General features: G+C 40.4%; 1 protein-coding gene across 1 annotated transcript in view; it reads right to left on the reverse strand.

Moving 5' to 3' along the window:
• STAB1 (stabilin 1) overlaps positions 1-12276 on the reverse strand; it is a gene marked incomplete at its 3' end in the record, with an annotated part of 476721 nt that overhangs the window by 327116 nt on the left and 137329 nt on the right. The window contains exons 24-26 of the mRNA XM_082266286.1: positions 9606-9761; positions 8085-8180; positions 4753-4848 (exon numbers count right to left, since the gene is read on the reverse strand). Coding sequence (XP_082122412.1) covers positions 4753-4848; positions 8085-8180; positions 9606-9761 — 348 coding nt within the window. The remainder of the gene's footprint in view (positions 1-4752; positions 4849-8084; positions 8181-9605; positions 9762-12276) is intronic.

A 12276-nucleotide genomic window follows, 5' to 3' on the forward strand; every position in this document is an offset into this window, starting at 1 on the left:
TTTTTTTGTTTTGTTTTTTACCTCTGTGTTTTACTGGCGTGATTTACTAACGCTCCTTGTTCAGTACTCAAAACAAAATGTTACAGGAAATCTCTCCACAGGAAGGGAAATCTCTTATGTAGTTGTCAACACAGCAAATAACCCACAAAGATTCACAGGTGAGCTGGCTCCAGTGGCATGATCTCCCCCATGTATGGTGCTCGCCCAGTCACAGCTATGACAATTAGAGAAAGATAAGTCCGGATGGCTGCACACCAAGCTGAGATTCAAAACGCCTTTATTAGTTTAAAATCCTGTACAAGCTGGGGGTGCTTTATTGCAGCCCAATTGTTCGATCTGTGAACTGGTCATTTATATCAGGACGAACTGCCCTACATGATGGTGTTCAGCTAATTGACAAATTCAATACCATCTTTCCATCACTGCTATGTGATGTATCAAAAAACAAAAATAAGAGGTGTTACTAAAAATTGAAATTTTGCAAAAATAAAGATAAAAAAACATGTGAGATAGTACAGCCGGACCCAAATGATGAGTTAATTTAACTGTATTACATCTAGGAATTTTTCAATTATATCATCCATCAACATAGGTTCAAAAACCCAAGGGTAAGAAAAAAAAAAGCTAATAGCACAGGTGAGACCATTGCAGAGCCTCCAACTGAATATTTAACAATTAGATCACAGTGCATATAATCCATCAAAGTAATGCGTGAGATCCCATTCAAAATTTAATCCTGATGGGATTCTAGTCTGGACATGAAATATCCAGAACACCTAGCACTTGCAAAGAGTTCTGAACAAATCCCCACCCCTTCTGAGGACCATACATTTTTTTCAATGCCCTGTATTTATAAGGCAGAGATATAAATCCCCATTTTTATTTATGGATTGTCTTCATATTGGATAGTCATTACTTTTGCATGTGTGCGCTATTATTTTTTAATACGCATGTCGCTTGGTTCATAGCTGCACCAGCTTTAGAAATACATGTTCAGGGTGTGCTCCCCCAACTTTTTGCTTGTTTATTATGTATTCGGTCTTACCAGACTTCTGGGGTTGAGCACCCCACCCCCCACACACACCTATCAGTGTCCACTATCAAGTAGATATAGGAGGAGTCCCTTGTAGTGCAGTTGCACATCTCTCCCAGCAAGCATTGCTGTCTCCAAGGGTTAGAGAGGCTGGATGAATCCTTTTTTTATGGATAGTGTAGGACCCACTGACAAAGGGGTACTTTGACATAGTGGTGGGCTTGAGCACGATATGGCCATATGGTGGGACCAAATCCCCATTTTTATTTATGGATTGTCTTCATATTTGATAGTCATTTCTTTTTGCATGTGTGCGCTATTCTTTTTTAATAGAGATATTGTTCCCATGAGCAAAATTATAATCCCTTGCCACATTTGTACCATGCTCCTTCTCAATATTATATAAGTGGTCATTGACGGGATCTCTCAGTCTTCTCTTTACAGGTGATTAAGTATATAACATTCCTAGTGTTACAATTTATACATTTCTTAATGGTAAATTCTCTAATGTTCATGGTGGATTTCAATTTGTCACCCTTTAGAATACAGGGGCAACACAGACACTTGTCAACCCCACACTTATAATTGCTTGTAAAATCTAACCAAGTTCTTCTCTGTGTCTTGAAAACCTTGAGACTGAAAATCACTAGGGGACAAAAATCTACCCAAAGAAGAAGCTCTAGGAGGGACTATTCTGACCCCGCTGGACAATATTTTAAACAAGATTACCAGAGCTTACACAGTGTGGAGAAGGAGAAAGTAATGCTACATTAAGGAAGCTAAGCTTTTTCACTTGTAGGAGAGTGGCCCCATACAGAATTTAGGACACATATGTTTAGATAGCATTTACATGGACGGGGACATCTATGCACAACATTTTTTATGCTGCTTTTCTGGCAGTGCCAGCAAAGACTTCAGAAGTACTGACTTCTGGAGTATGGGGAGAATTGGCACACCCCTTTCCTATTCCACATTACGCTCATGTGCTCTCACTGAACTATCACCAGACAAGCCACTGTCAGGTGGGGGCTGGAAAATGTACCTGTAAATTTACTGACTTTCAGAAATGTAACATTTTGAGAGCGCCAGGGGTGCTATTAAAATTCTGAAAGAAATATTATAAGTTGAAAGAAATAAGTCAGTCCACTACCATAATATTTGATTATGGGAGGTTGGAAATCAGTGGCAGAAATACAAACTATGGTTGACACACCACAGGAACTCACTTGGCTGTCCCTAAGGAACAACCAGGCAGTCTGCCTCTTCATCTAAGTTCGCTTTCCAAAAAGAACTACAGGCAATCCCTGTTCATTCATTTATTAAACAATATCACTCCTCCTACAGTGGGTTACCTGGGCATGGTGATAAATCACATAATGTAAATAGAAGACCTTACCCTGTACCTTAGCCAACAAAGGGAAAGGTTTCAGAAGACATGGTTCTATCAGGTAAAATTAAAATTACAAGCTATTTATAAGGAGGGTCTTGGGTTCCATCCCCAGGAGTTGGGCTCAGTGGATGTAGCCTAAACACTGCAACTGGCACACCTTACCCTTTTCTTCTCTCTAACATGTATCCCAATCCCCTTCTCTTTTTTCTTTCCTCTCCTCTACTCAAGCATGAAAATCCTGTGGGGGCTCTCTGTGCCCCAGTTAAAACAGACTGTGATTATAATTCAGTGTTATGATTATAAAGCTCCCATCTGGGAGATTTGGGTTTGATAGTTGATTTATACAACAGGTGCGACTTTCTGTCTTAATGGATATATAAATTGAGGTTTTCACTCTTACATGTGATTATACAAACCCGATTCCAAAAAAGTTGGGACAAATTGTGAATAAAAACAGAATGCAATGATGTGGAAGTTTCAAATTTCAATATTTTATTCAGAATACAACATAGATGACATATCAAATGTTTAAACTGAGAAAATGTATCATTTTAAGGGAAAAATATGTTGATTTTAAATTTCATTGCATCAACACATCTCAAAAAAGTTGGGACAAGGCCATGGTTACCACTGTGTGGCATCCCCTCTTCTTTTTATAACAGTCTGCAAACATCTGGGGACTGAGGAGACAAGTTGCTCAAATTTAGGAATAGGAATGTTGTCCCATTCTTATCTAATATGCATGAGTGCATATTAGATAAGGCTTCTTCTAGTTGCTCAACTGTCTTAGGTCTTCTTTGTCGCATCTTCCTCTTTATGATGTGCCAAATGTTTTCTATGGGTGAAAGATCTGGACTGCAGGTTGGCCATTTCAGTACCTGGATCCTTCTTCTACGCAGCCATGATGTTGTAATTGATGCAGTATGTGGTCTGGCATTGTCATGTTGGAAAATGCAAGGTCTTCCCTGAAAGAGACAACATCTTGATGGGAGCATATATTGTTCTAGAACTTGGATATGCCTTTCAGCATTGATGGTGCCTTTCCATATGTGTAAGCTACCCAAACCACAGGCACTCATGCAACCCCATACCATCAGAGATGCAGGCTTCTGAACTGAGCGCTAATAACAACTTGGGTTGTCCTTGTCCTCTTTAGTCCGGGTGACACGGCGTCCCAGTTTTCCTAAAAGAACTTCATATTTTGATTCGTCTGACCACAGAACAGTTTTCCACTTTGCCACAGTCCATTTTAAATGAGCCTTGGCCCAGAGAAAACGCCTGCGCTTCTGGACCATGTTTAGATATGGCTTATTTTTTGGCCTATAGAGTTTTAGCCTGCAACGGCGAATGGCACGGTGGATTGTGTTCACCGACAATGTTTTCTGGAAATATTCCTGAGCCCATGTTGTGATTTCCATTACAGTAGCATTCCTGTATGTGATGCAGTGCTATCTAAGGGCCCGAAGATCACAGGCATCCAGTATGGTTTTCCGGCCTTGACGCACAGAGATTGTTCCAGATTCTCTGAATCTTTGGATATTATGCACTGTAGATGATGATAACTTCAAACTCTTTGCAATTTTTCTCTGAGAAACTCCTTTCTGATATTGCTCCATTATTTTTTGCCGCAGCATTGGGCGAATTGGTGATCCTCTGCTTATCTTGACTTCTGAGAGACACTGCCACTCTGAGAGGCTCTTTTTATACCCAATCATGTTGCCAGTTGACCTAATAAGTTGCAAATTGGTCCTCCAGCTGTTCCTTTTATGTACTTTTAACTTTTCCGGCCTCTTATTGCTACCTGTCCCAACTTTTTTGGAATGTGTAGCCCTCATGAAATCCAAAATGAGCCAATATATGGCATTACATTTCAAAATGTTTCACTTTCAACATTTGATATGTTATCTATATTATATTGGGAATAAAATATAAGTTTATGAGATTTGTAAATTAGTCCACTTCTTTTTTACTCACAATTTGTACAGTTTCTCAACTTTTTTGGAATTGGGTTTGTATAATAGAGGTCTATTTTGTATCTATAAAATAGTATGCTCAGTTGTTTACAGTAAATAATTTACTCTACACTACAGGTCAACTTTCTGTTTCAGATGGTCATTGGTAGTGTTCAATAGGTACCTATATGTCTCAAGTATTCCAGTGCTAACATTTTACCAACAACATTTCCAGCTCTCCTAGCAGCAAGACTGAGACCCCCTCATATTACTTTACCAAACAACTGGAGCTAGGAAATTTGCTCTAGAAGTTTAAAAAAAAAATTAAATGAATGAATAGGTATAGTATAGTTTTAAAGAAATTAACATATACAAACCAATAATATGTCTCCATAACAATCTAGGCCATTCCCTGCAAATCCTTCAGGGCATGTACATGTCCTCTCTCCTCCTGAGGTTGGCTTACACGTTGCCTAAGGAAGCAATGGAATTTACTGTATAAATGCTGTCATTATTTAGATGTAATTAAATAATTACATTTAAAAAAAATCTTGAACTGTGTTACACATTTAAAACTAATATTATATTGTATGATTTTCTATCTTACTATTTATTATTACAAAATTTTATTTAACATTAAAGTGGTACTAATGACTCAGTTTTTCAACTTAATCCACTGCTAGTAAGCAGTGCAACATACCCTGATAGATGTAAATAGACCAGTGTGGTCAACCATTTACAAAACCCCTTCTTTGACACTTGCTCCCTGCCACAGATCGCTAGTTCCCTGTTCTGCTGGGGTAAGGTAGGTTGTGCACTGAAGACAGGTGGAGCATGCACTTTGGAGGACATAAGAGAGGGAGTGATTTACCAGTCTGTACTCAGGTTACGAATGCTTAAAGTGCGAAAGCAGGGCTGACAACATGGGGAACAGTAAGAAGAAAGAGTTACTTGATCAGTGGATAGTGTGTAGCCACAACACTGGTGTTACAAACCTTTATGAGGTTTCTAAAAGGTAAGCATAGCAGACACTGCTTGCTTTTAGACTCTGTCTCTAAATGAAAATCAAAAAAGATAAGTGCTGGACAGCACCCCCTTTCCTGCGCTCGGAACCTGGTCCTCAGGCTGTTTCAATCCTGGAACTCGTACTGGTATTAGGCATCCATGATGGCTAGGCTTTGCTGCCCCTTACGACCAGGGTGGTCGACCAGACACTGAAAATACAAAGCAAAAGAAGGGCGCACCAGCCTAGCGCATTATCCTCAGCAAGTTTATTTGGATAAAATTGTTTAAAATCAAATACTCACAAACAAACAAGAAGTTCAGGCACATCAATTCCATACACCTGCCTCCTACCAGAGGATCAACGTCTTTACTGGAAGCAGAGGGCTGACGCGTTTCGAGGCTGTGCCTCTTCCTCAGAGCCTGGAGGCCATGGTCAAGTCCATAGTTTAAATATAATATGTAGGTCCCATGACCCCTGGGGGATGTGGGAGGAGATATCGCCCAAATGGGCGTGGCTACACAGCCAATTACCCAAAAGCTGTTGCAAGTCAAGGTTTGTTTATAGAGGAGGTATGGCACGCGTAAATTCGTGTCTGAAGCTCTACATGCCATATTTAACGAGTCACACTATATGTACACATATATTTAGATGGTTTTAATATAGATTTTATATAATGAATCATTATGGTTCAGCATGTATATATAGGTGTATGTATCTGTATATACATGTATATTTATATATGTGTGTATGGTATATATAATTATATATATGTATATATTTTTTATTCACAGTTGTATAATTTAATTGGATATTGAATAATTTTTTATCTATTGATTCACTCTCTTATACATGTGATTCTTATTCTGGCTTAGCAAGTTACATTATTAGTACACAGGTACCCATCATCTAATATTATTAATGTTAATGTTAATTTTAACTTTATTGGTTCAGGTTATTTTATCTGATGTATAATATCTTCACTGCTATTTTAAATATGTGCGACCACCATTTTCCAATCTTGGTGGGCTCTCCAATCAACTCCCACCAGAGTCGATTCTGTATGGTGCATCTAAATATAGTTCCCCTAGATTTGGTCCATATGGTACGGTGTACATGATACATCAGCGGGGCATACTTGTGTCCTCCCTTTTGCGGTTTCTATAGGAACAGCTTGCCGGGGACGGAAGTTGTCATTGCCTGGATGGGCGGAAGTGACGTTATGCGGTGATGCGCACGCCAGTTCCGGGACGAGCGGCGTGCGTTCCACCGCTGTCCCGCCGCCAATGTATACGGAAGCTGGAAGTCGTCACGACCTGGATGGGCGGAAGTGACGCTATGCGGTGGTGCGCACGCTAGTTCCGGGATGAGCGGCGTGCGTTCCACTGCCGCCCTGCTGTTATAGTATACCATCCTGAATATCCGGGTAGCCGACTTTACAGCGAACACCATTGGACCACCAGGGAATATGCCCAATATGCCCAGTATGAGATACTGGATTATCGACCTACACGATGGTTTCAGCTCGATGCCCTATTTGGTTTAGGACCACGACATGCACAGGTCAGTTTACCACATCAGTTTTAATCTTATTTTTTGTGAAATGGAGTCCACGATGAGCTGGGAAGTTTTTTGGATAGCTCACCAATGGAATAAATAGTCGCGTGGGGCTAGCCAATTAAAATGTAACTACATTTGTGACTTGCAACAGCTTTTGGGTAATTGGCTGTGTAGCCACGCCCATTTGGGCGATATCTCCTCCCACATCCCCCAGGGGTCATGTGGAGGCCTGGCCCTACATATTATATTTAAACTATGGACTTGACCATGGCCTCCAGGCTCTGAGGAAGAGGCACAGCCTCGAAACGCGTCAGCCCTCTGCTTCCAGTAAAGACGTTGATCCTCTGGTAGGAGGCAGGTGTATGGAATTGATGTGCCTGAACTTCTTGTTTGTTTGTGAGTATTTGATTTTAAACAATTTTATCCAAATAAACTTGCTGAGGATAATGCGCTAGGCTGGTGCGCCCTTCTTTTGCTTTGTATTTTCAGTGTCTAAATGAAAATCAGCAGGGGACCCTGCAAATTAGAGAAGGTCAGTCCTCCGAATCGATTCAGTTGAACTAAGGAGTTCTATATATTACATTCATTTTCAAAGTAGGAATAGTTAGACTGGTAAACATTTGAAAAGGAGCCTAGAAATCAGCCTACTGGCCTAAATAATGTAAATCTAAAATATGCATTTGCATTATCTCATTATAATATGATGCATTATATATATTTTTGGCCAGTTTTTAAATTAAAAATAAACATTAAATATATACCTTACATTGCAATCACAGTGACCTAAAAATTTCATGGGTAAAGGCCAAGTTTACCGCCCAGCTATCTCATTCATAGAAGCCATTACTACAGTTTCTATGAATGAAACGTGAACTATGAATGAAAAGGGCCCCCCCCCCCCCACACCGTTCCCCTCGCCTCAGAACACAGCACAGGCACCTAGTGTTGATCTTACTGGGTCTAAAATAAGGTATTAAAATAAAAATTTATTTAGAAATTAGGTTAGCATATTTATGGGGGTGAGAGGGGAGTAGGAACCAGGAAAGGCAACACATAAACAGACTGAACTTCAGCTTTAAATCTAAAATTAATCTGCTTACATTTTGCCTGCCCCCAGCTACAGTTTTCACTGTTGACAATACCAACCATTTCGTCACAGCCACCATTGTTTTGTAAACATATGTTAACTGGGTCACAGGAGTACCCATCACCAGCATAGCCTTTTTTGCAAATGCAGTCATTCTGGGAAGCAAAAAAACAAAAAACAAAAGTCAAAATGGTAAAATACAATGATTTTATAGACTCTGTACTGAAACTGAATATACCAGAACATTTTTCTGGGAAGTATTTTAACATATTTGGAATTAAGAAATTAGCAGTAAAGGGACTAACATACATTCTCTTGTTTAAAAATCCCATATTAGGCTATTCTGCCAAGAGATTCCAAGTTGGATGTAAACCCATTAATTATTCTATTGGCATTCTCCTTACTCATTCCATTAAAAAGTAGCTCAAGTGAAACTTTACAGTATTCTCCGTGCCCTATTTTCCCAGCTACTGCATTAAAACATATGAAGGGAGGGGCAGAGGAGTTGGTTCAGCACAGGTAGTAATTAGACATTCCTAGAAGAGGAGAGGGCTGTGACATGTAAGGAGGGAGAGGGCAATGCTAGGGAACTGATGTGTCAAACTTACTAGCAGATTTAGACGTACATTGCAAATAAAATTAAAATAATTTATGAAAAAGAAAAGCGCAAGTAAGCATTTAAACTGCTTGATTTTTCTGTGGATTTTAAATGCAACTTTTGTTGGTGACAGGGTATCTTTAATGCATAGAACAACACAGTTGGACATACATTATTAAATAATTCTGGCTCAGTTTTATTTATTGGATTAATGAAGAATTAGGACCTTTAGGTATTTAATGCTGTCTGAGTCCCTATTGACAGGAGGTCAGATGGATAAAATATGATGTGAAATCTTTCCAATGTGGATAAAGTCAGCAACCAAGAATATATTCTCTGGTACAGCAAAGTGCATTTCTGCAAAATATTGTGTCAGCTATTAGAGGATTGTGGGTCTTTTGCATTGGTAAACCAGTTCTTAAAGAGGAGCTTCCCTATAATCACCAGTAAAATGTTGTTTTTCACCCGCTTACTTTGAAAACTGGGTTGTCCATAAAAAACATATTAGCATACCCAGTAAACCCAGCATTGTCTGAGGTAAGCTGACATTCTGTGTCAGAACTTTGGCTTCTACACCACCATCTTCTCACCTGATGTCATCAGGGTGCCGACTGTCTCTTCTGTTCCCTTCATGACATGTGGCAGTAAGTTCTTGGGTCATGTGCAGTGCATCGCATATTACCGCAAATATTCCTGGGATATGTTACGCCTGTTTCACAGTTAGCTTACTGGCTACGGGAGGGGGCAGGTTCTGGTGACATAATTCTTTCCTAGTTGAGAAATTTTACTATCCAACTGTGTAACAGAAGGAGGCTCGAAAAAACAAAGCAAGTGGTAGGAGAGGGTGAAGGTCCTTTTTAAAGAGCCACATGGAATATTAACACTGTGTTTTAATAGCTGCGCAGCTAGACAACCAGGTAAACACTGATACAAGTGTATTTCTTCAGAATATTCACTAGTTTTTAAAACGCGCACTGCTTACCTTGCCAGGCTGGGTAAAGAGGCAGTCAGCATTAACATTGCAGCCTCCTCTATCTCCCAAGGCACAGTTGTCAATAGGTATACATTCTATCCCATCACCACTCCAGCCAGGATTACATTGACACAAGAACCCTGTAGAGTAACTGATGCAAACGGCCTGCAAGAATCATGTTATAATAACAAATCAGAGCTTTCATATTATACTGTTTCCACATTAACAAAGCTTGTTTTCAAAAAAGTCATACTTTAATCTGTTTTTTGTACAGGATTGATCGGACTAGAAAATCTATACACTTCTGTATCATGAAACGTGATAAGAGTAAAGTGCTGAGACAGACTTTAATGAACTGCAGGCCCCATTCCTAACCTTTCAAAACCTTGCGATAATACACTGCCTGGCCAAAAAAAAAGCTGTCACCTGGAATTACTAAGCAACTAACTAAACTAAGCATACAGTAACTATCCTATTGGATAGTTACTGCATGTGCCCAAAAAATGAGGTCATCTTTTTACCTGAATATACTGAATAATCAGGGTATTCCATCAATTATTTTTTTCTTCCCTGATGGCACGGGCATATTCCAAGGTGACAAAGACAGCATTAATCGGGCTCAAATTGTGAAGGAGTGGTTCAGGGAGCATGAGACATCATTTTCACGCATGGATTGGCCACCACACAGTCCAGAACTTAACCCCATTGAGAATCTTTGGGATGCGCTGTAGAAGGCTTTGCGCGGTGTTCCGACTCCTCCATCATCAATACAAGATTTTGGTAAAAAATGAATGCAACACTAGACGGAAATAAATCTTGTGACATTGCAGAAGCTTATTGAAACAATGCCACAACAAATGTGTGCCGTAATCAAAGCTAAAGGCTGTTCAACCTGTGTGACCTTTTTTTTTTTTTTTTTGGTGGCGACTTTTTTTTTGGCCAGGCAGTGTACATAGCGCAACAGAATACCCTATCAGAGATGGTATCCAGGGCTACTGATAGAAATCACGGGCCCCGAACAGCCTGACAGGGCCCCATTCCTCTGAAAATATCAAATTATATTTTTGCTAAAATGCAATGTTTGCAGCCATGGAAGAAACTATACCCCCATCTAACAAGACCACTCAAGTGAATAGGGGCAAGGAGGCAATATCTGCCCCTCTACAGTGAGCAATCAGTACCAATCACTCACTGTGTTCATTCAGGATGGTGTGTCCCATCAGGATGGTGAGCCCCCCATTCACCATTCTGAAATAACCCTCCTGTGGGCCGTCAGCAGCTGCCGACGGGAGAGGAGTGAAACCAGCAGTACTGCTGGGAAAGGGGTACCCAGGGTTCACAGACCGCAGGGAGTGCAGAGGTTAGAACCAATCCCCCTGTAGCACAACCGGAGGGAGAAAAGAAAAGCATTAGCTGGCAGCACTGCACAAGAGTCACAAGTGTCAGCAGTAAGGCCCTCCTACTGGGCAGGTGCCCGGGCCCCCTTTTGAACTGATGAAGCCTGAGCCCAGTACAGGAGGGCTGGCTGTCCTGCCTTATCAGCGGCCCTGATGATATCATTCACACAATAAGAGTGATCACAAATGCCACTAAACAAAGTTCTGTGTGGTCTATGTTGGGCCAATAAGTAGTGAAAGTCTATAAGAATGTAAAAAATTTACATTTGAATTACAGATTCAGATTGCCCACCATGCTTTATTATTGACTACTCTGGTGATCAGATATCTGCACTGGAGTACTCCGCTCCACCCAGTGCGGCCCTAAGAAAATGGTATCATAGATTATGTTGGATATTTTCCTTTATTTTTCTTTAGAAAAAACACATCTCTCAACTTTGCTCTTAACTCTCACTAAACTATAAAGAGTTTACATATTCCCCGGGCTTAAACCTGTGTGAACATATACACTTGTTGCTGCAACACTACAGAGCACAAAGCCAGCTTTAATGGGCCAATAAGGGCCAGTTCATACTGGGATTGCATTGTGCAGTGCGTTCTGACAGCCCATTGGGCTGTAAAATGCACTGGACCGCAGAAATAGCAGTGCTTGCACTACTTTTTCAAAGCACACAACACCAAACCGCCTGGTACCGTGGTACTATTAGATTTGGTGCCTGAAAACACACTGTGTTGACGTTCTGTGTTCTGGATGCCATTAACAATACATTGGCATGTGTGGGCAGGTTGAAAAGGCAGCACGTTCACCTGTGGTGTTAGAAACGCACACAGAATGCGCTTTTCCTGCACTGGATTCTGATGTGAACAGACCCCAAACACTAAATTATATATTTTTTTTCTAAAAATTATATATACACCTCCACTAATTAATAGCCCTGTAATTCTATATTTCATTCAATCATTTCTTACTGTGTTTTTCCGCCTGTGTTGGTCATCCTCCATGAACTCCCAAACCTCTCGTTTTCCAACTCACTTCCTTTAATTGGACCACGCAGTGCATGTCAGTTGTAGTCATGAGCACGGCCCTATACATACTACAAAACTTATAATCCAAAGTTCATAGTCCATCTTGGGAGTGAGGAACAGATGGTGGCTATGCTTCTACGTACAGCGGGATCAAGGAAAAGGAACGTTGCCACTCTAACAGGAAGTCGGATCACAACGGGAAAAAAAAAAACTCTGGAGGACTTGGAGGACACCTAACACATACTTAAATAAAATAT

The sequence above is a fragment of the Pelophylax lessonae genome (assembly GCF_965119305.1).
Source record: "Pelophylax lessonae genome assembly, chromosome: 8".
NCBI classification, from domain to species: Eukaryota; Metazoa; Chordata; class Amphibia; order Anura; family Ranidae; genus Pelophylax; species Pelophylax lessonae.